A 27,085-nucleotide genomic window follows, 5' to 3' on the forward strand; every position below is an offset into this window, starting at 1 on the left:
CTTACCATGTAGAAAATCCTACTCTTGCAAGGAGGGTTCTTGCAGATAAGCGTCACTCCTGGAACACGTGATGGCACTTTTCAGCGAGGGGACTATTTATGCGTAACTAAACCGGGGATGTTCCACACATCCCTAAAGAGAAAGCGCTTGCCTAGATTATGCTGGAGGGAAAAGCAGCTTGCCGGATTAGGGCTGTCTGTAACCACATCTTGTTCCGAAAGGCCTTGCCAGTGAGAAACTGGAGAAGGCCAGGTCAACGCGCTGGAGTTGCCCCACATTACAAAACTGGACAGCTTAAGAGGGCAGAGTTCATGAGGACACTCTTCCAATTGACCTTTGATAATGAGTTTCTAATTTTATGAGGCAAGTGGTCAAGTTTGAAAAACTAACCAAGTGTGGCAGGAATGAAATACAATCAGAGCAACCAGCCCACTATCTCCACTCCCCCCACCAAAGGGGGGGGGATCAAGTGGAAAGAAACAGTAGAGCAGGGGTTCCCAACAAAATTTTCTCGAGGACCCCTCATCGAGCCGCTATTGTGACAAGGACCCCCATTAATTCCTAATCCTAAAATTAAAAAGTGAGAGCCAAATTAAGAGTCTTTTTATAAGAGTCCAGGGAGGAGGGAGGGGAATGGAGAAGACAGGGTACCTGCGCAGTAGCGCACAAATGAAGCCGACGCGCGCAAAGCATCTTGGGGAGGTGAGCGTTAGTAGAATGCGTGCGCTGCCTCTTTGCAAAACAGTAGTGTTTGTAAAGCGCCACCTAACGGCATACTAAGATTTAAGAAAATGGGGGGAGATGTATCTGTGCATAAGACGCCCCCTAATCTTTGACATTATTTTTAGGGGGGAACCTAGTCTTATACATGGAAAAATACGATATTTATGTATAAGGATATCTAGGCCAGTGTTTCCCAACCTTGGGTACTCCAGCTGTTTTTGGACTACAGTTCCCATCATTCCTGACCACTGGTCTTGCTAGCTAGGGAGGATGGGAGTTGTAGTCCAAAAACAGCTGGCGACCCAAGGTTGGGAAACACTGATCTAGGCTAACCTTCATTGCAAAGATTCCAGATGTTGAGTGTGGAGGGGCTCTGTGGGTCCTCTCTGATTAAGTACCCAACACTATTTACCTCTCTAGAGACATTAAACAGCCCTGAACAAACCACATATCCTTCCCCATTGTATCAACTGTATCTTTTAGAAATGGCCCATCTAAAGAATGCTCTAGCCTTGTGCATGCAAAGTGCTCAGAGTTCATGGTAAACAAAATCTCTGAAAACATTACAAGGTGATGTCGAGATGCCATAAGCAAAATTGTCAGTCTTGACAAGGAGGGGGGAGGCTGAGGGTGGAGGGATGAATAAAGAGTGAGCAAGCAGTAGGAAGGAAGCAAAAAATACAAAAGTTGTAACATGTCACAAAACCCTTTTTGGTTCAAGAATACCAAGCTCAGACATGCAAAAACAACTCCGCAAGCAAAATTTGTCGAAGTCTGACTCACAGAGGGGCAGGGGTGGAGGGGGGGGGTCATTCAAGAACACACCGGATAATAAACTCAAGGAGATGAATATAGCAGTGGAGATTTGCAAGAGGGACTGAGCAGGCACCGTGGAGGGAATGAAAACTGGTAGGATTGCTCACACGTTGCTTTCATGCAAATAGTCAGATTAGCACCAATAAAGGAGAGTTTATCACCATGCTTATGTGTTAAGATGAGAAGAGGGCCCTCTTGGCTGTGCAATTGGGGTCTTTTTACTATTCTTAGCGCTGTGAGCTTAACCGGGTTTATTTCGAGTAAGCTGTCTCCTCTGTGATAAATAGAGCTGCCAACAGTGGTCAGAAAGTCCAGATTACGAAATGCACATTACCCTAATGGGAAATGTCCCAAAGCCAAGAGCAGCCACTGCCCTGATGTGGGAATGGAACAGGGGAATGAGAGCAGAATCTGCTGGGGCTGGTATGCCTGAAGGGAAGAATTTACATCAGAAGGGTACACTGAAGTTAGTGAAAGATTGATTTCTCATTATCCCACCCCAAGAACACCCACTGACATCTGCCTAGGTTGCTGCTGCTTCCAGGGGTCAGAGCTTGTGGAGCTCCTAGTTTTCCCAGAGGGGCTATGCCAGGCATCCCCAAACTTTGGCCCTCCAGATGTTTTGGACTACAATTCCCATCATCCCTGACCACTGGTCCTGTTAGCTAGGGATCATGGGAGTTGTAGGCCAAAACATCTGGAGAGCCGCAGTTTGGGGATGCCTGGGCTATACTCTGCTTTAGATCTGAAGAGGCTGAATCCCTTTTCTCCACAGAAGAGTTCCCTATCATGCGAAGGAGCTTTACAGCATTCAAGGTCACAAAGCCAATAAGGTTCATTATCAGAAACACGAATGCAACTAGCTCACCTGAATGTAGCCTACCTGGTGTTTTCCAGAATAAAATGGTAGCTCCTAACTGCAGTTCTCAGTCCTGTAAGCAAAAAAGCCCTTCTTCAAAGGACTTGGGGCATTAACATACCATACTGGGGGAAGGGATTCATAGCAAACTTATTTGGTGATTATCCTCTTTTAATGTATATTGGATCAAAGGGAGTTTGCAATTCAAATGCAAAAAAAAGCCACAGTAAGCAAAATCACCATAAAACAGTAATCACCATAAATCCCACCCAGCTGTCTAGTACATCCTGTTCTTGGGGGGCCACGCTCTCATGCAAGATCGTAGAGCCCTAAAACATGCGAGATTGCTTCCTGACATAACAGTATTGCTTCTGGAACTTGTCTGGATTCGAAATTTGGTGAACTGACTTAAAAATGGGGGGCTGAGTGAGGAAAACCATTTCAGATTTCCTTTCCTACCCCTCACTCCAAACATTTCTCTCTACTCAGTGAGTTACATTAGGCAAGGAAAGAAAGGAAATTGCCAAAGGCCAACCAACAAGATTCATTGATCAGTGAGGCTCTGAAACTCAGGTAGCTGTCCTGATTGCAGAACTCTGTAATGCAGGCATCAGGACGCTTCTCATTCAGAACTATTGCATGGCTTGTTTGTATCAAAAGCATTGCTTCCAAGTCAGAGATTCTACTGGCTGAGCAGGCAGGCAAAGCAAGCCAACCAGTCCTGAAAGCCACAGAACTTCATGGGTTGTCTTCAATACTAATCATATTCAGAGCAGACTCACATAAATTTATTGATGCACCTGTTTTTTCCCCTTAAAAACAAACCAACAAATAAAAAACCGAGCCCACTGGGCAGGTATCAGAAAATCAAACAAGCCAAGGTTTAATGAACCCTAGTTTAATAAATCAAGAGACAGCGTTATGTGCAAACCAGATCACTAAGTGAATGCAAGAGTTGAGTGGTATGTACCTATTAATATCATTGAAAGAACTGTCCTGACTTCCATTTTGGTATTAACCTTTTCAAATGGGGCCCAGTTCAAAAATAGGCTCCACCTGCAGGTGCCAAAAGTAGGGGAAGCATCTTGACAATTCTTCCAGGGGTGTGAAATTAGCAGGAGGCTACAAAACATACATCTGATAGCCATGGTAGGATGTTCATGATGGCAGTCACAATTTTTATTTCCCCCATCCAACTGATGTTTTGTCATAATGAAGCACTCACTGCTCTGGAAGGATTCTGAGAAATAGAAAAATAACTGTCTCTGGGTGGGAGGAGTGCAGCAGCAAAACACATGGTGGCAGGAGGGCAAAAGTAAGCCATTTCTGTCCAAGTTTTCATTTGAGAAAAAATTGTGTCTCAGCACTATTTTTGAAGCTGTAAATAGCCTGGTACCCAAGTATGTAAAACACTGCCCTTTTCCATATAAAGCTGCCCATTAGGCAACTGGTGGGCACAGAAGTGGCCTTTTTTGTCATAGCACCCTACATTATATAACTCTCCCCTTAGACAAGTTTGTCTAACATTATTTTTTAGGCATTAAAAGTGTTTCCCCGGATTTTCAATTAACCTCTTCAGTCCTCCAATAGTTTCAGCTCCTGCTTTTATCTCTGGCTGTGTTGTTTTTAATAATGGTTCAGTGTTTTAATACTGTACTTTTATTGCAGTTTTAACACACTGGCTGGGTTGGGTTACAGTGCTGGTTATAAACTATGGTTAAGCAAACCAGTTTGCATGCTAGTTTACCATTCACTTCTCCCTATCTGGAGCAGGGAAACAAAATATAGAGTTGCATCTAAAGCAACCATAATCACTGGTTCAAACGCAACACTAAGCCATCTGCTTCATTGTTTGTTTCCCTAAGAATGGATTGGGAGAGCTCAAGGTTTGTTCATCCTACGATTTAAGGCCAGGATTACATCCAAACTCAGCCACTGTTATACAGACTGAATAAACTGTTTTATTCTGTAGTGAAGTATCTTGAAAACTTTATGAAATGAAAGACAAAATATAAATCATAGCTGCCAAGTTATCCCCTTTTTAAAGGGAAATTCCCTTATGCTGAATAGGCTTCCTCGTGAGAAAAGGGAAAACTTGGCAGCTATGATATAAATCCAAAAAACAGATGAAGAGCTTTAGTCTGAAACACCTGGGTTCAGGTAGCATGAGCTCACTAGGCTACCTTCAGGCAAGCAATTCTATCAGTTAACACCCCACCTGTAAAATGGGAACAGTAAACTTGTTCACTGGGTTATTTTGAAAAGAAATGAGTGAAAGGATTAAAGTGCTTCAATATTAAAAGCTCTGCAAAAGAGGAAAAACAAGGGTATTTTAAAGGAATCACGCCACACCCTAGCCTGAGGGCTACAGGTGGCTATAGCATCCACACAGTGCTAAGGCTTCCCTGGCCCAAAGGTATACCACCTGAATTAAACACAGCTCCACCTACACCCTTGGCTCGACCTCAAGGGCGTACCTTATAATGCAACCACCACGGTTAATGCCTCCCTCCAGCCAGCTTAAACACATTTCCAGTCTCTCCCAAATTTCCACCTTCTACCAGCACTACCCCCTCACTTACTCATTCCCTCTCTAACATACTCACTAAGCCAGGCACCCCCAAACTGCGGCCCTCCAGATGTTTTGGCCTACAACTCCCATGATCCCTAGCTAACAGGACCAGTGGTTAGGGATGATGGGAATTGTAGTCCAAAACATCTGGAGGGCCGAAGTTTGGGGATGCCTGCACTAAGCAGGTAGGTAGCCATGTTGGTCTGAGTCGAAGCAAAATAAAAAAAAATTCCTTCAGTAGCACCTTAAAGACCAACTAAGTTTTTATTTTGGTATGAGCGTTCGTGTGCATGCACACTTCTTCAAATACACTTGAAACAGAAGAGTCAGATCACCACCCTCTGTATATACATAAGGGTCTGACTCTTCTGTTTCAAGTGTATCTGAAGAAGTGTGCATGCACACGAAAGCTCATACCAAAATAAAAACTTAGTTGGTCTTTAAGGTGCTACTGAAGGAATTTTTTTATTTTGCACTAAGCAGTTATTTCTATCCACAGCTCTTACTGCCAGCTCATACACCAGCTTCTTGGCCACCTCATGAGAAGGGAAGACTCCCTGGAAAAGACCCTGATGTTGGGAAAGATTGAGGGCACTAGGAGAAGGGGACGAAAGAGGACGAGATGGTTGGACAGTGTTCTCGAAGCTATGAACATGAGTTTGACCAAACTGCGGGAGGCAGTGCAAGACAGGAGTGCCTGGCGTGCTATGGTCCATGGGGTCACGAAGAGTCGGACACGACTAAACGACTAAACAACAACAACATACACCAGCCTTCCCCAACCTGATATCCTCCAGGTGTTTTGGACCACAATTCCCATCATCCCTGACCATTAGCCATACTGGCTGGGGCTGATGGGAGTTGCAGTACATAATTGTCTGGGACACATCAATTTGGGAGCAGCTGTCCTTTAAACTGCCTTGTTTCCCAGAAGGAGATGACCTAGGGGCAGCCTTCAAGCTGCCTTCTTCCACCACATTTACCCTTGCATCTGCATTATATTGCTCTTGTCTGCCTCAAGCCTTACCCAAGTAATTGCCTATGAAGACCACAGATTAAGCCTCACAAGAGATAGGCTCGAGGCAATCCAACACATTCTTGGGCAGCAGATCAGTTTTCCATTAAAAATTCCCTCAGCAGGAAGCTGGCACCAATCGGGTTCTGAGAAGGGTGTCTACATGATGGATATGCATTTCCAAAACATGCCTGCTTCAAAGAATCACAGAGCTGGAAGGGACCCTAGGGGTCATCAAGTCCAACCCAGGAATCAATGCATCACACACTGCTTTTCTAGGTGCATACTTTAAAAACCACTGAGGGGGTAAACTGTTACTGCCACTGGCAGTCTAGGTAAAAATAAAAAAGGGTTCACATCCCAACAAGAATTGCCTTGCCAAGATCTCAAGCTCAGACCTCTCCAAAGGGAGATACGAGTTGCTAGATACAAGTTCCTTCGTGCTCACAAAAGACAGCCTTCCCTCCCCAACCGTTCCCAAATGCATCATCAGCCTGTCACAATCTGTTGCTTCTCTTAGCAAACCACGCAGAACATGCACACACACATCTTGCTTCCCGCAGAGAATTTGTTCCAGTGAACCACATAAGAAACACTGGCAAGGAATAACATGTAATTGGATGACATCACTAGACAGAGTGTGCCATTTGCGAGAAGCCTGCTGCACTCTGGGCCCTAACCCTGAGCAGGTTGAAAGTGGCGCAAAACACTCAGCCAGAAATTAGTGCTGCTCTCCTTCCCATCGCGATAAATGACAGAGCTGTCAATGGGCTACGGAAAATGAAGTTAATGAGCATGGCATTAATCAAGAGACCTTGTTCCAGTCAGAGAAAACAGCTCTCTAAAGAGCGCAATCACGCCCAACCCATTTTTTCTCATGGGAACTTAGCTGAGATTAAGTCAGCATTTCAAATTCCACGTTAAGTCTCTTAATGGCGGAAAAAGAGAGGGTCTTGTGGCACTATAAACACTAAGCGGCACTGTGCCATATGCTTTCATGAAAATATTTAACAACAAATAATACAATATAGAAGGCTTGTATTGTTGAGTTCTTGACATATATTTACAGAAAAATGTGTATCTTGTCTTACAAATTTTGTAGCTGGCGGTTTTAACTACCTAGGTTGAAATAAGCAATAAAGCAGTTTCCCGTTTTAACACATTTGACTGCAATGCAACTGGCTCGTGCCACTCACTCTCGTCTAACACCCAGCTACCCACATTCTAGACACAAAACAGAGAACTTCCATCTCAAGCTGGTCACCCATCAAAGCTAGTTGGTTAACAGGAGAACAGGGTGTCTATGTGATATGCTTAAGACCACAATACCTCAAGGACCGCTTCTGCCCATATGAACTGTCCTGGACTCTGCGTTCATCAGCTGAGGCCCTTCTACATGTGCCTCTAGAGTTAGATGCCATAGGGCAGGGGTTCCCAAAAATTTTTTCTTGAGGACCCCTCATTGAGCCGCTATTGTGACAAGGACCCCCATTAATTTCTAATCCTAAAATTAAAAAGTGAGAGCCAAATTAAGAGTCTTTTTATATTTTATATTTCTACGTTTTTTACAGTTACAACAGAGTACTCCATCAGTATACAGTTAGTTTTAATTTTCAGTTCTTAATGAGATGAGTTAAATCTGTCCTTTGAGTCCATTATTTCTGAAATATTAGGTTCCAAACTTGAAACTTTCACTCTGAAATCCGACCGCATGTCGAGCCGATTCCTATATTTGTTTTTCATGAAACACATGTGTCACAGTGGCCGGAGTGGACTACTTCAGAGTAACGACGCTACGCAGCTCTGCATTTTTATTCTTTTATTGGTGCTGCGTATTTACAGTGCTGAAGTCATGCTATTTACACGGAGTGATGTGGTCAGTCGGTTTCAGAACCTCCAAGTGACTTTTGGCGCGTCTTTCCCCAGCACAAAAGTCTTGGAAGCCCCATCCTCTTTCCCCTCCTCTTCCGGCGTAATTCTGGAGTTGGGGGGATGGGTCTCCCCCCCTTACTTCCCCCTTCCTGTCCCACCTGGGACCCTGGCTCCGCTACCTTGCCTGAGCCTCGGACCCGACTTCCTGCTTCCCCACTGGAATCGGAGCTCCCTCTGCTTCCCCCTGTGGTCGGTGATGGGCTTGAACTCAGGAGGGGAGGGACTTCGCGATATCCCCTGTCCCTCACATCCACCCCCCTTCCAAGCTCCCCTTCTCCCCTCCCCAGGTCCCCCCCAGGTGTCGGTGACGACTGGAAGCCTAAGAACTCAGTGCTTTCCGAGCCCGTTGGTGTGAACACCTCCCCCCAGTCCTGCGAGGCTCCCCCTTCCGCCTGGGAGGACTGGAATCCCAAAAATTCCGTGGCGTCCGAGCTGGTGGGGGTAAAAATGTGCTGCCAATCTGCTTCTGCCTCTGACTGTGTGGATCTCGGTGACACCCATATCTCGTCTCCCGAGTCCTCAAACTCTGCTTCCCAGCGCCATGGTGAGCTGCTCTCCCGTGCCTCCTCCTCCTCCCCCTCCCTTTCCATGTGCCAGGGCTTGGGTCTGTGGGGATAGAGGGCGTGAAATTCTTCCACCAAGAATTCCTCCTGTATCTGAGTGGCTGGGACCCATTCATTCTGGGACGGTGGAGCATCCTCCCATGCCATGAGGTACTCCAGGCCCCCCACCCCTCTCCGTGAATCAAGGATGGCCGTGGCCTCATTGAGTTGCTCCCTGCCTCCCCTCTCCCCCCCTCCCTCGGGGGTTTGTTCGCTGTCTCGGAGCCTGCTGCTTTCCCTGTACGGCGACAGCAGCGATCTATGAAACACTGGATGCACCCTCATATCCTCTGGCAGTGCCAGCCTGTATGCCACCGGGTTGACCTGTTGCGTGACCGTGAAGGGGCCCAGCCGTCTGGGTGCCAGCTTTTTGCACCTCCCTCTGGTGGGAAGGCCCTCCGAGGACAACCAAACCTTGTCCCCCACCCTGATGACCTCCCCTAGTCGCCTGTGGCGATCCGCCCCCTTTTTGTACGCTTCCTTGGCCCTCTCCAAGTGTTCTCTGAGCTGCTGGTGCACCGTCTCCAGTTCCTCTGCCCAATCCTCAGCCTGTGGGCCCTCCTCCTCCTCCTCCCCCTCCCTCTCTGGGAAAGATCTGAGGTCGCGCCCGTAATTGGCCTTAAAGGGCGACACCCCTGTGGAGACGTGCACTGCATTGTTGTAGGCAAATTCTGCCAGTGGCAGGCGATCCACCCAGTCCGTTTGCCGCTGGCTGACGTAGCATCTCAGGTACTGCTGCAGAATGGCGTTGACCCTTTCCGCCTGTCCATTGGTCTGCGGGTGTCTAGCCGTCGACAAGCTGACCTCCACCTGCAGGAGGTTCATGAGCCGCCGCCAGAACCTGGAAACAAATTGGCGGCCACGATCCGAAATAACCCTTAAAGGTAATCCATGCAGTCTGAATACGTGATCAACAAACAGTTTGGCTGTCTCTTCTGCAGAGACCGCCCTGGCACACGGTATAAAGTGGCACATTTTGGACATGAGGTCCACCACCACCAACACTGCGGTCTTGCCCCTGGAAGAAGGCAGATCTGTGATGAAGTCCATGGACACCACTTCCCACGGCCTGTGTGGTGTGGCTAAGGGCTCCAGCAATCCTGCTGGCGCTGCTCTGACCACCTTTGCCCGCTGGCAGGTGTCACAGCCCCGTACATAGTCTCGAACATCTTCCCTCACCCCTGGCCACCAGAAGTGTCTCATGACTAGGTGAGCGGTTTTGTCCCTTCCAAAATGACCCGCCGTTGGGTTGTCGTGCATCTGCTTGAGGACCGTACGTCTAAGCTGGGTGGTGGGCAGGTACAGTGCACCCTTGTAGAAAAGCAGCCCCCTGCGTTCTGCAAAGTCCTTTGCCTGCTCCCTCCCCCCTCTCAGTTCTCTGAAGATGCGGTTGGCAAATTCATCCGCTGCCGTCAGTGCTGTGAGTTCTGCCTCGCTCACCACTGCTGCTCCGCAGGACCATGCTGACGGGGGGAAAATGTGCCTTGGTGCTGGTGGCGCCTCCTCCTCCATGTACTCTGGCTTGCGGGAGAGGGCATCCGCCCTGACATTCTGCTCCCCCGGGATGTAGTGTATGGAGAAGTTGAAGTTCGAGAAGAACTCCGCCCACCGTATCTGCCGCTGGTTGAGCACCCTGGCCGTTCTCCAGAACTCCAGGTTCTTGTGGTCTGTGCACACCTGGATGGGGTGCTTGGTGCCCACCAGGAAGTGTCTCCAATGTTTGAACGCAGCGTGGATCGCAAGAAGTTCTTTGTCAAACACCGTGTAGTTGCGCTCGGGCTGTGTCAACTTCCTGGAGAAGAAGGCACAGGGTCTCCACTCCCTGTTGGCGTCCAGTTGCAACAAAATGGCGCCCACAGCTTTCTCAGAAGCATCTGTCTCAATGCGTAGGGGCGCGTCCTGGACCACGTGGAACAGGTTCTGGTCCGAGGCGAACACCCTCTTGAGGCTTTCGAACGCTGCTTGCGCCTCTGGTGTCCACCTGAACTTCTGCTTGCCTCTCAGGCAGTCAGTGATGGGAGCCGTCACGCGAGAGAAGTTCTTGATGAACTTCCTGTAGAAGTTGGCGAAGCCTAGTAGGCGTTGGGCATCTTTGCGCGTCCTGGGGCTGTGCCAGTCCAGGATGGCCTGCACCTTGTCCTTGTCCATCGCCAGCCCCTTGTCTGACAGCTTGTAGCCCAGGAAGTCCACCTCCTTGGTGTGAAACTTGCACTTCTCCAGCTTCACATACAGGTGGTTCTCCTTCAGGCGCTGCAACACTTCCCTGACATCTTTCACATGCTGCACTGGGTCATTGGAATAGATAAGGATGTCATCCAGAAAGACCAGGCAGTTCTTGAAGAGGAGGGACCCCAGGACGTGGTGCATGAAGGCCTGGAAGCAGGCTGAGCCCCCTTGCAACCCGAAGGGCATCACCAGATATTCAAAAGAGCCCAGAGGCGTGAACATCGTGGTCTTCCATTCATCGCCTTCCCGGATCCTGATCAAGTTGTACGCCCCCCTCAGGTCTAGCTTGGTGAAAATCTTGCCCCTGCGTGCCGCTGTCAGGAGATCATCCACTCTGGGCATGGGGAAAGCCACTGGCTCTGTCACCGAATTCAGCCGTCTAAAATCCACCACCAGGCGGCGCTGTTGCGTGTCTTTCTTGTCCACCCAGAAGACCGGGCTGCCCCCTGCTGCCTTGCTTTCTCTGATGAACCCCCGCTTGAGGTTCTTGTCGATGAAAGCGCGCAGATCCTCCAGTTCCTGGTCTGACATGGCGTACAGCTTGGCTGGGGGTATAGTTGCCCCTGGCACCAGGTTGATCTGGCAGTCAAAAGGCCTGTGTGGGGGTAGGTGGTCGGACTCCGCTTCGCTGAAGACCTCCTGCAGGTCCCAGTACGGCTTGGGTATCGCCTCACCCCCTTTGACGTGCATGGTGGCCACCGTGGCTATCGGAGGCCCCTCCCCTGGTTGGTGCTGCATGCAATGTTCCAGGCAAAAGTCCGATCCAAAAGTGATGCATCTCTGGTGCCAACTGATGGAGGGGTCGTGGCGCGCCAGCCAGCTCATGCCCAAGACGATGGGGGGGGTCTGAGATGGTGGTGACGTTGAATGCCAGTGTCTCTGAGTGCCTTCCCACCGTCATTCTCATGGGGGGGGTTTGATGAGTGATGGCCCCCCCCAGCAGCTCTCTGCCGTCAATGGTTGCCACGTGAAGGGGAAAATCCAGCTGCAGAAGCTGGATCTGGTGCTCTTCTGCAAAGTTTCTCGAGAAGAAGTTCGCTGAGGCACCACTGTCAATTAAGGCAAGGACTGTCAGGGGATAGCCATTTGGGAGCGTTAGCGTGACTTCTAGAACCACTCCTGCTCTGGGAGGGGTGGGCTGGCTCTGCTCCTCTCTGTGCGGGTGGGTGGGCTGGGGCTGTTGTCTGCTGACTGTGCCTGGCTGCTGCCCCTTGTCTCCTGCAGCCAGGCTTTCCCGTTTCCCTGCTGTGGTGCTGCGTCAGTGGGGGAGGGCACCACCGTTCCCGCCCTTCCTTGCCACTCCCTGCGATGTGGGCAGTCTCTGACGAGATGCTGGGGGGAGTTGCAGAGAAAGCAATTCCCGCCCTTTCCCTCCTTGCGTCTTGGCGCCGCTGGGGTTTGAAAAGCCCGCGCGCGCGCGCTATCAATCTGCATGGGTTCCTGGTCCTGGCTGGCCCCAGGCGTGGCTTGAAAGGGTTGTTGGGGGAGTGGTTTCTCCTGCGACCGTGGGAACCAAGCCCGCTTTGCGCGCGTTGCTTGTTTGTCGCTCCACCGGGATTCCTGTCTCACCCCCACCGCCAGAGCCGCTTTGCTCAGCTGATCCATATCACTGGGCTTTGGACCTCTCGAGAGCTCATCCTTCACGTCCTCATGCAACCCCAAGTAGAACGCCGCTTGCATTGGGGGTGACCCTAATTCCCACCCCAATCTGTGCACCAGCATGGTGAATTTCGCCCAGTACGCGCGAACTGTCATATTTCCTTGGCGTAAATTATGAAGTTCCTCCTTAGTCTGGTCCATATGACTATCGGACGAATACATCGTTCTCAAACCTTCTAGAAATAGTTTGACATCCTTCATGCAAGGATTCTTTGTTGCGATCAACGGTCTTAGCCATTCCCTGGCTGCCCCGGTAAGGTGCTCCACAATAAACGCTACTCTGTGCTCATCATCAGGGAACTCAGCGTGGTGTAGCTCAAGAGCATACACCATCTCAGTCTCAAAGCCCTGATATTCCTTCGGGTCTCCATTGAACTTGCTCACTAGGGTCCCGGCTCTCCTTCCTGGCAGCACTTGGACTTGGGGTGCCCCTCCCGCCTTGTTTTTCTCTGCATCCAGCTTGTTTTGGAGGTCTACCGCCACCGCCCTTAATTCCTGCTCTCTTTCCTGTAGTGCTCTCACCTGTTCCGCCAGTTGTAGCCGGTCGTCCTGGACCTTCTTAGTCTCTTCTTTAGCTGCCTTCAATTCCCCCTGCGCCTGCAGCGACAGCTGCTGCAGTTCTTGCTGGGCTTGCTCCGCGATCTGCCGCCATCTCTCCGCCTCTGACACGCTCATCCCGGCAACTCCAAAGTAGCCCAAAAAAGACTTGGAGGTTGCTGTCACAGTGGCCGGAGTGGACTACTTCAGAGTAACGACGCTACGCAGCTCTGCATTTTTATTCTTTTATTGGTGCTGCGTATTTACAGTGCTGAAGTCATGCTATTTACACGGAGTGATGTGGTCAGTCGGTTTCAGAACCTCCAAGTGACTTTTGGCGCGTCTTTCCCCAGCACAAAAGTCTTGGAAGCCCCATCCTCTTTCCCCTCCTCTTCCGGCGTAATTCTGGAGTTGGGGGGATGGGTCTCCCCCCCTTACTTCCCCCTTCCTGTCCCACCTGGGACCCTGGCTCCGCTACCTTGCCTGAGCCTCGGACCCGACTTCCTGCTTCCCCACTGGAATCGGAGCTCCCTCTGCTTCCCCCTGTGGTCGGTGATGGGCTTGAACTCAGGAGGGGAGGGACTTCGCGATATCCCCTGTCCCTCACAACATGGAAGAAAATGCTTGCTCACACCGATATGTGGTTGCAAATGGAAGGATCTTTTTCATTGCCTTATCTCTAAGTTTCTTGTAGTCCTTGCGGCATACAGCAGAACTACTGCCTCTATCTAATTCTAGTTTTGCGCTAGACTCTGCTCATGCAGGAAGCGGCCAAAACAAAAAATCTGTTATCATACGAAATATAGTTAATATTTTTTTTATTCTAATAGGATCTTGAGGACCCCTCTGGCATAGCTCGCGGACCCCTGGGGGTCCCCGGACCACCTGTTGGGAACCACTGCCATAGGGAATCTGTGGACTATGGGAAGAGATAAAAAGGAACTCCTGGGGAACAAGCATTTTACCCAGAGGTCAGCAACCTAAGGCCCGTGGACCAGTTCCGGCCTGAACAGGTTCTGGATCAGGCCCGCGGATGGTCCAGAAATTGCCACATGGTTCTGATTCATATCGTTTGGGCTGCGCCATTTTTTCCTCTCTCTCCCTGACAGCAGCGCCACCTCCCTCCCTCCTCCTGACGGAGGAAGGAGGCTAGCCTTTGATTGGTGCCAACAGCATTGTTTCCCTCTGATTGGTTGCGAGCCGCAGTTGGCGAGCGCCCCTCTCAAGCGCCCGCCATTTAAGGCAGCCCCTCTCCAGCTCTCCCGTGGCTCACTGCTCCTTCTGCCGCCGCAGCGAGTGGTTCCATTTTGAGACACCCTCCCAGGGTTCTGGGGTGTATGAAGCCTTGTTCCCCTCATTTTTAACTCCACTACTGAACTCGTCCCTCCCTCCAAGACGGGAGAGCGGAGAACACGCGTCCTTCTGAAGAAGGAACCACTTGCTGCAGAAGGATGTGTGTTCTCCGCTTTCCCGTCTTGGAGGAGGAGATGCGTTCGGTAGCAGAGTTAAAAACGGGGAAATAAGGCTTTGCACACCCCAGAACCCTAGGAGGGTGTCTCAGAATGGAACAGATATGCTGCAGCGTTTGAGGGACAGTGAAAAGTAAAAGCTTGCTGGCCCCTGATCTTACCTGTGGCTGGTACCCCTTCTAGCTAAACACCTGATGAAGGGGACAGTAAAGAGAAAGAAAGCTCTAAATTGGGGAAGGGGAAAAGAAACCTTAGCAAAGATTGCCTAGGGGGTCTGTGGCAATGTATCCGGTTTTGGCCCTCACTTAGAGACGTTAACCATTTCCTGTGTGTTACATTTCTGCGCTGACCAAGAAAATGATGACCAAATAAGTTAACCAAATAATTTTTATTGGTGTTCATGTAAACACAAGAACATATAACTACAGTAACTTGTCTAAAGCATTTTGTGAAATGGCAAGAGAAATGTGTGGTTCAAGAAGATCTTTAGATCCCTGCCAAAAAAAAAATCTGCAAATTTTGCTCACTGGGACCTCCAGACACATTCAACACCAAAGCAGGGACAGGAAACAAAGAAATGTGTGTTTTCTAAACAATCTTGTTTCGTTTTCTCTTCTGCAACATGGGAACATTAAACTAAGTTAATGGCAGCTAATATAAGATGTACATTGAGATAACTCACAATGGTTATTTTTATTACTATGAGTGTGTGTGTGTGTTGTTGTTTTTTTAAAAAAAAACACCTGTTATAAATGTTTGGAATGTGTGTACATTTGTCAACATTTTCTATTTTGTTACTAACATTTTTGGGGTTAGATGCAGATTTGTTCTGACAGCTCCATTAGCTTCACTTGAGGTTAAGGGGCTTACATAAAAACATTTGCCAAGGCTCCATGAATATTCTCACGGAAATTTTACACCGGCAGGAAAAGAAAGTATAACTTTTAGATTACGTCAGTGAAGAAAAGAGAAATGTGAAATATTGACAAATCATGCATTGCAAGTATTAGTAAAAACTAAGCCCATCAAGTACTTGACATTTTATAGGATTGAGAACACTGCTTCAATGATGTGTGCACTTGAAAATAAAATGAAATGGAAAGTTACTTAACATTTCCATTCTCAGCAAAGGAGAACATTCTGACAGCTGAAGAGGCAACTGTTTTATTATGCCACTTGCAGGATTGGTGAATATTTACTCCCACACTTGGGAAAGGAAACAGGGGTGATTGGGATTCTGCACATGAAGCACATGCATGGGATACTGTGAGCTGCCTAGAATGGGAGTCCATGGCAGAGAAAAACTACAGTACTTCACAGAGATTCTGAAGGAAGAAACAAGAATGCTTATACCAGGGGTCAGCAAACTTTTTCAGCAGGCGGCCTGTCCACTGTCCCTCAGACCTTGTGGGGGGCCGGACCATATTTTGGAGGGGGGAAATGAACAAATTCCTATGCCCCACAAATAACCCAGAGATGCATTTTAAATAAAAGCACACATTCTACTCATATAAAAAGCCCCTGGTTTCCGGACCATTAGCGGGCCAGATTTAGAAGATGATTAGGCCGGATCCGGCCCCCGGGCCTTCGTTTGCCTACCCATGGCTTATACAGTGGTACCTTGGTTCTCGAACTTAATCCATTCCAGCAGTCCATTCGACTCCCGAAACTGTTTGAAAACCAAGACGTGGCTTCCAATTGGCTGCAGGAGCTTCCTGCACTCAAGCGGAAGCTGCATTTCGCAAACCGGAACACTTACTTCCGGGTTTTAGCGTTCGGGAACCGATTTGTTCGGGAGCCAAGCTGTTCGAGTACCAAGGTACCACTGTATCAGACTTTCAGCTAGTCAGTCAAAATGGTAAGTGAACTTGCTAGGCTCGTAGCTCACTCCCAATATGCTGAACAGGTATTTTTAAATTCAAGCTTATTACAGTGGTTCCTCGGTTTGCGACCGCAATCCGTTCCGTGGAGGTGGTCGCTCGCTGAAGCAGTCGCTCCCCAAAGGCACGCTTCTGCGCGTGCGCGAAGCGCCGATAGAACACTTCTGCGCATGCGCGAGCTGCGCAGATCGCGTCTGCGCATCCGATGTCGCGGAACCCGGATTTAAACACTTCCGGGTCCCACTTCCGGGTCCACAGCAGTCGCTTGCTGAAGCTGTCGCAAACAGAGGTAGACGTAAACCGAGGTTTGACTGTACATGATTATCATCACATACTGTGGAGCAAAAACGTGATGCTGCTTGGGAAGCTCTGAAGATCAATAATACAGTACACAAACTTGATTTAGAATCAAGAAAAGCATGCCCCCTATCAGCCCTCCACTGAATTGCCAGCACATGCTCACACATGTACATGCATGCACACACACACCATTATTGCTATGATTATGTGGGTTCTTATCATCATAATGGTTGGTATTAGCTAGCCTCCTCACACAAGGAAGGAAGAACTGCTAGGCTGTCTGAATGAAGCAGATCATAAGTGGGAGTAAAGTGATGCACAGTTTATTAGAAAAAATGATGCACAGTTTATTAGAAAAAATGTCCTTGGCAACTATTTTCACATAATGACAGCAGTTGGCGGCAATTGGTTTCAAATGCACAAATGCTCAATTGAACTGAAAGTGAAAAGTTATGGGAAATTAGAACAACTAAATCTTATAGTAAAAGCGAACTAAAAGCAGTCATCACTAATAACTAGGCATAAAAAATAAATCTTACATTTCTAAATAGTCTGCTGCCAAGGAGACCCGGTCATTTTCCTTGCCTTCAATGTATATAATACAGGTGTCTTGAAATGCGCCAAGCAAGTCCCATAAGGAGAACTGAAGATATACTGTACACAAATCACCTAAGGCCCATGAGGTTGTTCAGTGGCAAACCTTAAGCATTTTCTAAGGCTAGCAGCATTGCATTGTTCAGAGTAAAGCAAGACCACTAATTGGCTTAAGGGAGAACTAATGACATTGATAAACCACTTAACCTTTACTTTCTAAGATAGCAACTGATCCTTTCTGGTGACCACTACCTTAAGGACAACCTGTGGAACTGTGTTACACAATTAGAGCACTGTGAACTGGTATAGCAGTACAGGTGCCAGATATTCCCGTTTTGACTAGATTGCTCAGAAATTCATCACACACCCTTTAAAAAGAATTTCCCTTCAGGCCAAGGGAGACCCTATTTTTAAAGTGTGAACCGAAAAACAGTATGGTGGTTGGGAACTTGTCAACCCAATCTATGAGGTCATGTTTCTCTCTTGTGAAGCAGTGGAATGCACAGCCCATTCCCATATAAGATGCACAACCATGTTACTAAACCCCCAAACATCGCTAGCCTGCAATAAATGAATAAATAAAATGATTTGTCTGCTCTTTTACTCATAAGAGGGGACAAGGAGGGGGGAGGGGCTCAGCAGCAAAAAAAAAAGTTAAACGCTTGCTGGAAAAGAAAAGATTTCACACAACAACAAAACACAAAGAGGGGCAGAAAACCACTCATGGCTGGGAGTTCTACATACAAGACACCACTATGGGAAAGGATGTCTTGCGCACCACCAGGCACACACCTGGTGCACAGGCAAAAAGGCCTCAGCAGATGATCTCAAGAGCTGGCATATTTATATGGCATGACTTTGTCCCAATACAAGTTCTGAAACCCCAACATTACCCATAAAAGCAATTTGTGACACACCACAACATGTTCTCAAGTTGTTGTTGTTTAGTCGTGTCCGACTCTTCGTGACCCCCACGGACCATAGCACGCCAGGCAAGTACTAAATATATATATGTGTGTGTATGTATGTGTATGTGTGTGTGTATGTATGTGTGTATATATATAGCATCAGCGTAATTGCTAGGCATGCCGAGTATATTGCTATGTTTGGGCAATGGGAACACAAGCCGTAGCTGCTCTAAAAGGCTGTGCATCTAAAATGCTAGACCAAGGACCTGGTTGCTAAGCAACATGATGCTACACTTAACTTCCCACACATATTTCTGAATGCACATGGAGTCATCAGCATGCTCAACAGCTAAGACTTCAGTAGGTGATTACATTTCAGACAGAAAGCATGCCTGCCTGCCTGCCTCTGAATGCCCCTATACTTATTTTATATGCCTAGAATACCAGGATACTAGCACAGGATTTAAGGCTCTTAGTGCATCATATAAAATTGGCATTTTTGGCACAATAAAAGCAGCAGTAAAGAATTAACCCACAACCTGCAACTGTGTGAGACTCTCATAAGTGGCTCTAAATCCCTGATGGTTGTGTAATGCTGGCTAGAGTTTAGTGCCGCCTTCTGCCCTGTGCTTGAAAGTGTTAATCTTGAGCGCACTCTTCTGCATATTTGATAGAACCTCCAGCAGCTAGTTATTAGTGATGACTGCTTTTAGTTTGCTTTTACTGATTTCAATGTTCTGCTTGCTTGAATTGTATTATAAATTTTTCTCCCACGTGAGTCCCTTTGAGACTTTTAGTAAAAACAACAACAACAAACCAATAAGTGAAATAGCTAATAAAATACCACCCTTCATTTGAGGCTCACTAGGCAATTTACAATATGAAAACACAAAAATATATGCCATAGTACATTTTATTACCTATTTTATTAGCTATTTCACTTATGGGTTGCTTTTTCACAAAAATCTCAAAGGGACTCACGTGGTAGAAATTTTATACTACAATTCAAGTAAACAAAACATTGAAATCAGTCACAGCAAACTAAGAGCAATCATCACTATTATGCAACAAAATATCCCCCCTCCCCCTGCCCAAGCCACAATATTATTGTGGTTTTGAATAATTGTCTTCTGGAAGCAACTAACTTCATTTTCCAGTCCAACTTCCTTTTTACAAGTACCCTCCTCTTTTTTTGTGTTATTTTAAGATGTTTCCCCTTTAGACTAAATTGTGACTGTGTTCAACTTCCTTGGTAATTTCCCACTTACATATAAATTACTGTAAATTTGACTGTACGATTGTAACTGTTTCCAATTTGTTCAAACAACAGTCGTGCCTGAAAGCAGGCTCTGGATACCATTTAGGATGAAGCATGACATCGCCTCCTTCTGGTCCCCATCTTGGCTCAGAGACTTCTAGAATTAATCATGAAACCTAGATATGGTGTTCCTCTCTGGCATGTGCAATTTGCCCTATGGCGCTTTGGCCTCTTTAACTATTGTATCCTACTGAGTGCACATTGCCTAGTTCTACCCTGTTCCCATTGGAAGATCCAACATATTTATACCTCATACCCTAGAAATGACAAACCAACTGCTCTGCAGCTTCTGTCAGCTTTTCCGCATAGAGCCTTTCTGCCACTTTTTTGATATTAAGTACAGTGGTACCTCACAAGACGAATGCCTCGCGCAATGAAAAAATTTCAAGACGAAAGAATTTTGCGATGTGTTTCGTGACTCGCAAGATGATGTTTTCTATAGCCGTAATTCACAAGACGAATTTTTTGCGGTTTTTGTTTTGTTTTGTTTTGCTTCACAAGACGAAATTATCACAAGACGAAGCGACTCGCGGAACGAATTAATTTCGTCTTGCGAGGCACCACTGTACAGTGGTACCTCTACTTACGAATTTAATGTGTTCCGAACGCACATTTGTAAGTCGAAAAAAATTGTAAGTCGAATACTATAGGAATGCATTGGGAGAAAAAATCGTAAGTCGAAGCAACCCTATCTAAAAATTCGTAAGTAGAAAAAATCCTATCTAAACCGCATCCAAGATGGCGGACAGAGCTCCGCTCGTAAGGAGAAACATTCGTAAGTAGAGTTATTCGTAAGTCGAGGTACCACTGTACTAGCAACCTAGTATTTTCAGTTCAAATGACTTGCTGAATGGGTTGACTTGTACCAAATCTTGTACCAAAATCTTCCCTGCTCAACTCTCCTGTCTAACAGGCCCTGCAATTCTGAAAAGCCTGCCCTGAAGGTCCTGAATTTCAGCTTCCTATCTAGCAAACCTAGGTTTTGTTTCCAGGAATACACCATTACAGTATTGTTTGCTGGTGAGCGCTTTGACTGCCTACTCCTCCCCAGCACTTCCTACCAGCCAATCCAGATGAAGCATGACAGCTGCAGCCTCTGTGCCAGACAGGACACCGTGTGGCCTACATGCTCACAGCTAAATGCAAGAGGAATGCATTTAGTCCTTAAACACAATAGAGAAAAGTATGCCAGCAGGGAGCTTGACTTCTTGAAAGGAGGCAAGGGAGAAAAAAGTGGGGACAGGATGCTCACAAGCCATAAAAATCCCACGTGTGGCTTTTTATTTGGATATTTTAAACACAATAGATTGAATACAGCAGAATGTAAAAGCGCACAAATATCTGCAAAATGCCACTTTTAAGGTGGTCCAAGCAGCACTTGCAGAAGAAAAATGTGTGAGAAACCATTTCTGTCTTTAAGATCTCCTAGTTTAGAGACAATGTTTATGCACCAAGGTCTGAACTTGTGAAGAGCTTCTTTATTACCCTGGAAATGCTGACAAATGCACTCAAGATCAAAGACCCAGACACCATTAAGTCACATCATAATGCCTCTGAAATGCATGCTGGAGAGGCCACACCTGCAACAATCAATTGTTTTAATTCCCATCTAATCTCCAATTTGTGCTGTCACAAAAAACCGTCTATGCATAGCTAGAGGCAGAAAGGACTGATAAGAGTTGTCTCTTTCCCCTTTGCCCAAGCACAGCAATTGAATACAAAAAAGTGCCCAGCGGGAAGAGACCTCAAGGGCTATAAACCTAAAATATTTTTCCAAACACAATGCATCCATTTATCTACTCATTTCGGTCTGGCTTCAGGCCAGAGTATATGGGGGGGAAGCCTTGGTCACCATGGTTGATGACTTTTATCAGGACAGAAAAGACCCGCCTGTTAAATTCTTCCCAACCTCTCAGCAGCTTTCGATACCATTGACCATGTTACCCTCCTGCAGTGACTTTGAGGGTTGGGTCCCTACCAGAAAATAACACTGGCATAACATTGCTTTACCCCAGGGTCCTGCAGGGTTTAAAATCCTTATGGAAAGTATCATCTTGAGTTTGGAGGGGTGCCATCTATATGCTGATGACACCCTGAGCTCCCAAAACCATCTTAATGAGGAGGTCTTGGGCCAATGTCTGGAGGCAGCGATGGGCTGGAATCCTGACAAAACATAGATTCGGTGGGTCCCAGATCAGTGAATGGGGTTGAGGGGAGACAGCTTGCTTTGAGATTCGATAGCACACCACATAAAAGGTGTACTGTACGTAGCTTGGACATGCTAAATAAATACCCTGCCCATCTGACTGAGTTGCCCCACCCACTCTGGTTCCAAGAAGGAGTGGTCCCAAGTGTTATGGTGCTATAATTGTCTGCTGCTCTTGAGTTAACTGACTGTGATGCAATTTTAAGACACGTTTTCATTGTATTGATTGTTTTATGTAATTTTGTATCAAAAGCCACCCCAGGCTCCTATTCAGAAAAAGGGTGGGGTATAAAAACAATAGAAACTTTCACAATTCTCAAAAGCTATGTGTTGCAAATTGGGGGGGGGGAAGAGAACCCCTATTCTTATTAACTTGTGGTGGAATAAAAACAGTGTTGCACCTTAAAAGCTGAAGCTTTTGTAGCCAAGTCCCTTTTTCAGCAGCATGAAATGGCCAATTACTTCTTTATTGGGGTATTTACATACCACCTGCCAATCAAATTCAGGCCTGTTTTAAGTAGCAAGTACTGTATAAGGTAAAAAAAAAGAAAAAAAGGACGCGGGTGGCGCTGTGAGTTAAACCACAGAGCCTAGGGCTTGCCAATCAGAAGGTCGGCGGTTCGAATCCCCGCGACAGGGTGAGTTCCCATTGCTCGGTCCCAGCTCCTGCCAACCTAGCAGTTTGAAAGCACGTCAAAGTGCAAGTAGATAAATGCTAAAGCGGGAAGGTAAACGGCATTTCCGTGTGCTGCTCTGGTTCGCCAGAAGTGGTTTTGTCATGCTGGCAAGCTGTACGCCGGCTCCCTCGGCCAATATCACGAGATGAGCGCCGCAACCCCAGAGACGGTCACGACTGGACCTAATGGGCAGTGGTCCCTTTACCTTTATATAAGGTAAAAATAATAAAATAACCGATATACTAAAAGGCAGCAAACCGAGCATCATAATACTATGAACAAATTACAACACCTAAGCCTATCCTAAAAATCTGAAGAACAATCAGTCTTTGCCCACCACCAAAAATGTACCCGCCTGAGGAAGTGCCAAGCAGACCGGGGGGGGGGGGTCCTCATAGTTGGGGCACCACACTGTCTCTGGTAACATCCTGCCTCACTTCTATTGGGAGGGACATCTGGTGAAGGTCCTCTGCTGGCAAGATATGGGTAAGCATGTGCTAAGACAGGTTGTTCAAGAAGTCTGGTCCCAAGCAATGAAGGGTTTTAAAGGTCAAAACCATATGACTCATATCTCATAGTCACTGTCAGTATTCTGGCAGAGACACTCTGCACCAACTGCAGCTTCTGAACCATCTTCAAGGGCAACCCCACTTACAGGGGCAATCTAATCAGGAGGTTATTAGGTATCCTCTTCCATTTTGCAGATCTGCTGCAAGCCTGGGTCACTGAGACAAGGCCATCTATCTCCAGATAAGAGCATGGTTGGCTTGTACTGGTAGTGTGTGAGCACTCAGAGGATGACCTCCAAACCATCCTAAATATCTTCGCAGAAGCTTATGAAAAGCTTGGCCTATCACTCAATATCCAAAAAACCAAAGTGCTGCACCAACAAGCACAAAACAACCCCTATGCAGCGCCACAAATCCAACTCAATGGTGTAACATTGGGAAGTGTCGATCACTTCTACCTGGGCAGTTAACTTTCCACAAGGGCTGGGATTCTTGCCAAAATCCAGCGTCGCCAGAGCTCCGCGAGTTCAGCTTTCTCCCGATTGAAGCAAAGTGTGTTTGAGGACCAGGACATTCGCAGGGAAACCAAAATGTTTGTTGTACTAACTTGTGGTACTACAAATTTTATTGCATGCTTGTGAAACATGGACTACTTATAAATGCCATCTCCAACTCCTTGAAAGATTCTATCAACGGTGTCTCCGGAAATGTTTACACATCACTTGGGAAGATAGACGAACTAATGCCAGTGTACTGGAAGAAGCAAAGATCACCAGTGTCAAAGCAATGATTCTTCAACATCAACTTCATTGGACTGGTCATGTTGTGCAGATGTCTGATTATCGTCTGCTGAAGAAACTACTCTATTCCGAACTTAAAAATGGAAAGCGTAATGCTGGTGGTCAACAAAAGAGTTTAAAGACTCTCTCAAGGCATAAGTATAAACACCAACAACTGGGAAACACTGGCCTGCAAGCGCTCCAATTGGAGAACAGCCTTTACCAAAGGTGTCGTGGACTTCGAAGATGCCTGAACTCAGGACGAAAGGGAGACATGTGCTAAGAGGAAGCCACATTTGGCAAACCCTCACCATGATCAACTCCTGCCCAGAAACCTATGTCCCCACTGTGGAAGGACATGTGGATCCAGAATTCGTCTCCACAGTCACTTATAGACTCACTGTTAAGAAGACCGTATTCATAGAAGACAAGTGGTCGCCAAAGAAGAAGATGGTTGGCTCACCAGTCTAAGCTTGTAAAAGATACTGTGTGTCATTGATGCAACCTGTGACTCCAGTGCCAGAGGTAGATCAAGGATAAAACCCAAAATGCTGACTTGCTCTTTCAGGGGGAGAACAGAAGACACAGAACAATCCAAGGCAGATTACCCATCTACTCATAGTACCTCATAATACCTTAGTGAAGATGGCATGTGGGCTTCCACATGCAAGGGGGAAGGATGGAGAAGTCAATCAATCATTGTATTTGTAACTTTCCAAGGTTAAACCATGTTCAAGGTGGCTTACAACATATAAATTAACAGCAACAACAGCAAAAAAAACCCACCCAACAACAAAAAAACTTAAACAACACCCCAATCCAAGAATATGCCCAACAGCCTCACCTTTTGTAGCTGGAGTTAGTCACAGGCCCACCCTGCCAGGCCTGGTGAGAAAAGGCCTGCTTGGCAGGGAGGTCTTCCAGGACTAACAGCCAAGTAGCAATCCAGAACATTGTGACTCCTGTTATAATATTAAAAACAGACTCCTGGGCACCCAAGACTATCTGGTGTAGAAGGTAAACAAGCTTCTTTCCTCAGAGTTAGAGAGATGCTTGTAAGGCAAAAGCCTTGATGTTCAGGAGATGTGTCTTGTTGAACCTATTGCTTCCTTGACATAGGCACCAAATACAGACTTCTAGCAATGTGTTTTCACTTACTCCAGGTAACACATTCAATGTCAGCGATTCTGCCACTACCCTTGCCCTAAACACTTTTGTCAAGAGGCACAGGTTCCACTCATTTCAATTTTGTATATGTCGATTACGGTGGGTCAAGCATAAACTTTGCAGGTTTATGTAAAAGTCAGCAAACTGGTCGATATGTAGCATTCTTTTATTGAAAACTTGCCACACCCATTTCCAAACTTTAGGCTAACATCCCAATTTACTTGGCATACCAAATAACAGTAGTTTCAGAAATGCACATCATTCTACATTTTCTTCTGTTGGTAGCTTCAGAACATGAGTTGAATTTCATCACAAGGTTAGCAAAACCATCTTAAACCAGATGACCAAAATGGGTTCAAAAAATAAACTGAAGGGAGATGAGATGTACTATATGAAGCTTATCAGGCTAGGCCACAGAAAGAGAAGATAAAGGTAGCTAAGTCAAGATCCTTCCAGTGTCCTGATTCACCGGATAAATTATTCCTTTTACTCATTCTAGTTTAATAAAAATTTCATGGCCCTGACAGTAATTATGGCTGCACACACAGATCAACGGTGAGTGCAACTTAACACCCAGGCTTTCTGTCTAGCAGTTGTGTGTGCAGCAATGAAACTATCAAAGAAGGCAATTAAGATCTGACAGCCACAAAAACGATGCTTAAAAGGGAACATAAAACACTACCGGTATTATCAGAAGATATTGTTACTAGCTTGGAATTCCCAACTCCACATTCAGATTTTGATAGGTGAACAAACTGGTTGAACAGGTTTCAAGAGAGTGGCCCAAATGCTCCAAATTCATTAAACATGAGAGGTTTGTTGAACATTCTTACATGGTCATTTGCTGTTGGGAGGAGAATTGAAGTTCTTAAGTTACAGGTCTTTTTCTCAAACGTATGAAAAATACAAAAACATAAGGGCTCGGAGATGTTCTGTATAAGACAGACGTCTACTAACAAAGGTTGACAATGAAAATATTCATGGGTCTCAACCTCAGTGACCTAGTGGTTTTTGCAGAAGTATGCCAGGGACCCTATTGTGAAAAGGAATCCTGTTACTTAGGACATTAGCCCAGATATCACGTGCAAACAAAATGTTCTAAATAGTCTACAGCAATGTAGAACAAGACATCCCCCCCCCCTTTAAGGCAATGACACACCAGAGTCTGATGTGGCATATTATACTATTATAAATCTTTCTGCACCACATGAATACTGGTATCACAGGGCTTCCGGTTTGTCGCCCGAGCCGTCCAGCGGTGTTTGTCTCGAGCTTTGAGACAACCCGGCTTCGCTGGGGGGGGGCTGCAAAAGCGCGGCAGCGCCCCAAAAGAGTCCCAGATAGAGCGTTCTGGGAACGAAGTGTTCAGCGGCGCCCCTTTTTGTCGATTTCCTGACTTTCCAGTGAGCTCTGATAAGAGCCCCGGAGCGAGAAGGGTTGTAGTCGCGGGGGCCATTTTGAACGTCAGTGTTACCCTAGCGAAGTGAAGCTTTGAGCCGGTGGTGGTGAGCGGCAGATTCCTCCAAAGTCTCTGATTTGGAAAGTTGGACTCCATGAGTAAAGATCGGAAATTTTATTCTATTGGATTACAATTCGGGGAACGGGAGAGAGAGCAAAAAAACCGGAAGCCATCTCCTCCCACTGATTAATTTTAAGAAACAGTTAAGAAAAAAAAGAGACCTTTGCCGGTACTAAGAAACATATTATTTGAACTTTTCCAAAGGACATTTTAAATAATCTCCCCCAGAGGCAGGGCAAAGGGGGAGAATTGTTAAGACTGAGAGAATCCCTGCAATTAAAATTAATTGAAGAAGGGAAAGCTTCTCTCTGCCCTGAAATCGGCAGCCCGATCAGAACAGTGAGTTGAAGGTGATAATGAATGGAAACAAAGAATTGACTTTTAATTTGTGACTGTGACTGCTTGAAACAATTTTAAAGTGGATGTTATAAAATACGGAATGGATATACAGTATCCAGTTGGTCCTATATGGAATAGTTACAACTTGTAACCACCCCCTGGTTCCCAAGCCTGGCTCTCCCCTCGACAAGCCAGAAAAATGTCAACAAAAGATTACACACCTGCGTTCAAGGACAAAGTATTAAGAATCTTGTGGCAAATGAGAATTGAGATGTATAAGTCTCAGAAACAATTGGAGGAAATAAACCAAGATTTAAAAGAGGTCTTGCCCAAAGTCCAGGATTTGCCCAAAGAAAGGATGCAAGATCCACAGAAAGAGGATTTGCCCAAAGAAAGGGAGCAAGATGATAAGAAGACATATGAACTGAGTTATGACATAATTCAAAGTGAAGAAAATGAGGATGGATTACAGGGACAGC

The 27,085-nt window shown here is 46.5% G+C and overlaps 1 protein-coding gene across 2 annotated transcripts in view; it reads right to left on the reverse strand.

Moving 5' to 3' along the window:
* The window catches only part of AHCYL2 (adenosylhomocysteinase like 2), a 113,738-nt gene that overhangs the window by 71,467 nt on the left and 15,186 nt on the right, over positions 1–27,085 (reverse strand). Inside the window, exon 1 of one of the 2 annotated variants that reach the window (XM_060279258.1) lies at positions 6–5,218. The exons of the other annotated variant lie outside the window; for it this stretch is intronic. Coding sequence (XP_060135241.1) covers positions 6–8 — 3 coding nt within the window. The 5' untranslated portion in view covers positions 9–5,218. Of the gene's footprint in view, positions 1–5; positions 5,219–27,085 lie in introns of those variants that run through there. 2 annotated transcript variants of the gene reach the window in all.

The sequence above is a fragment of the Zootoca vivipara genome, chromosome 10 (assembly GCF_963506605.1).
Source record: "Zootoca vivipara chromosome 10, rZooViv1.1, whole genome shotgun sequence".
Lineage (NCBI taxonomy): Eukaryota > Metazoa > Chordata > Lepidosauria > Squamata > Lacertidae > Zootoca > Zootoca vivipara.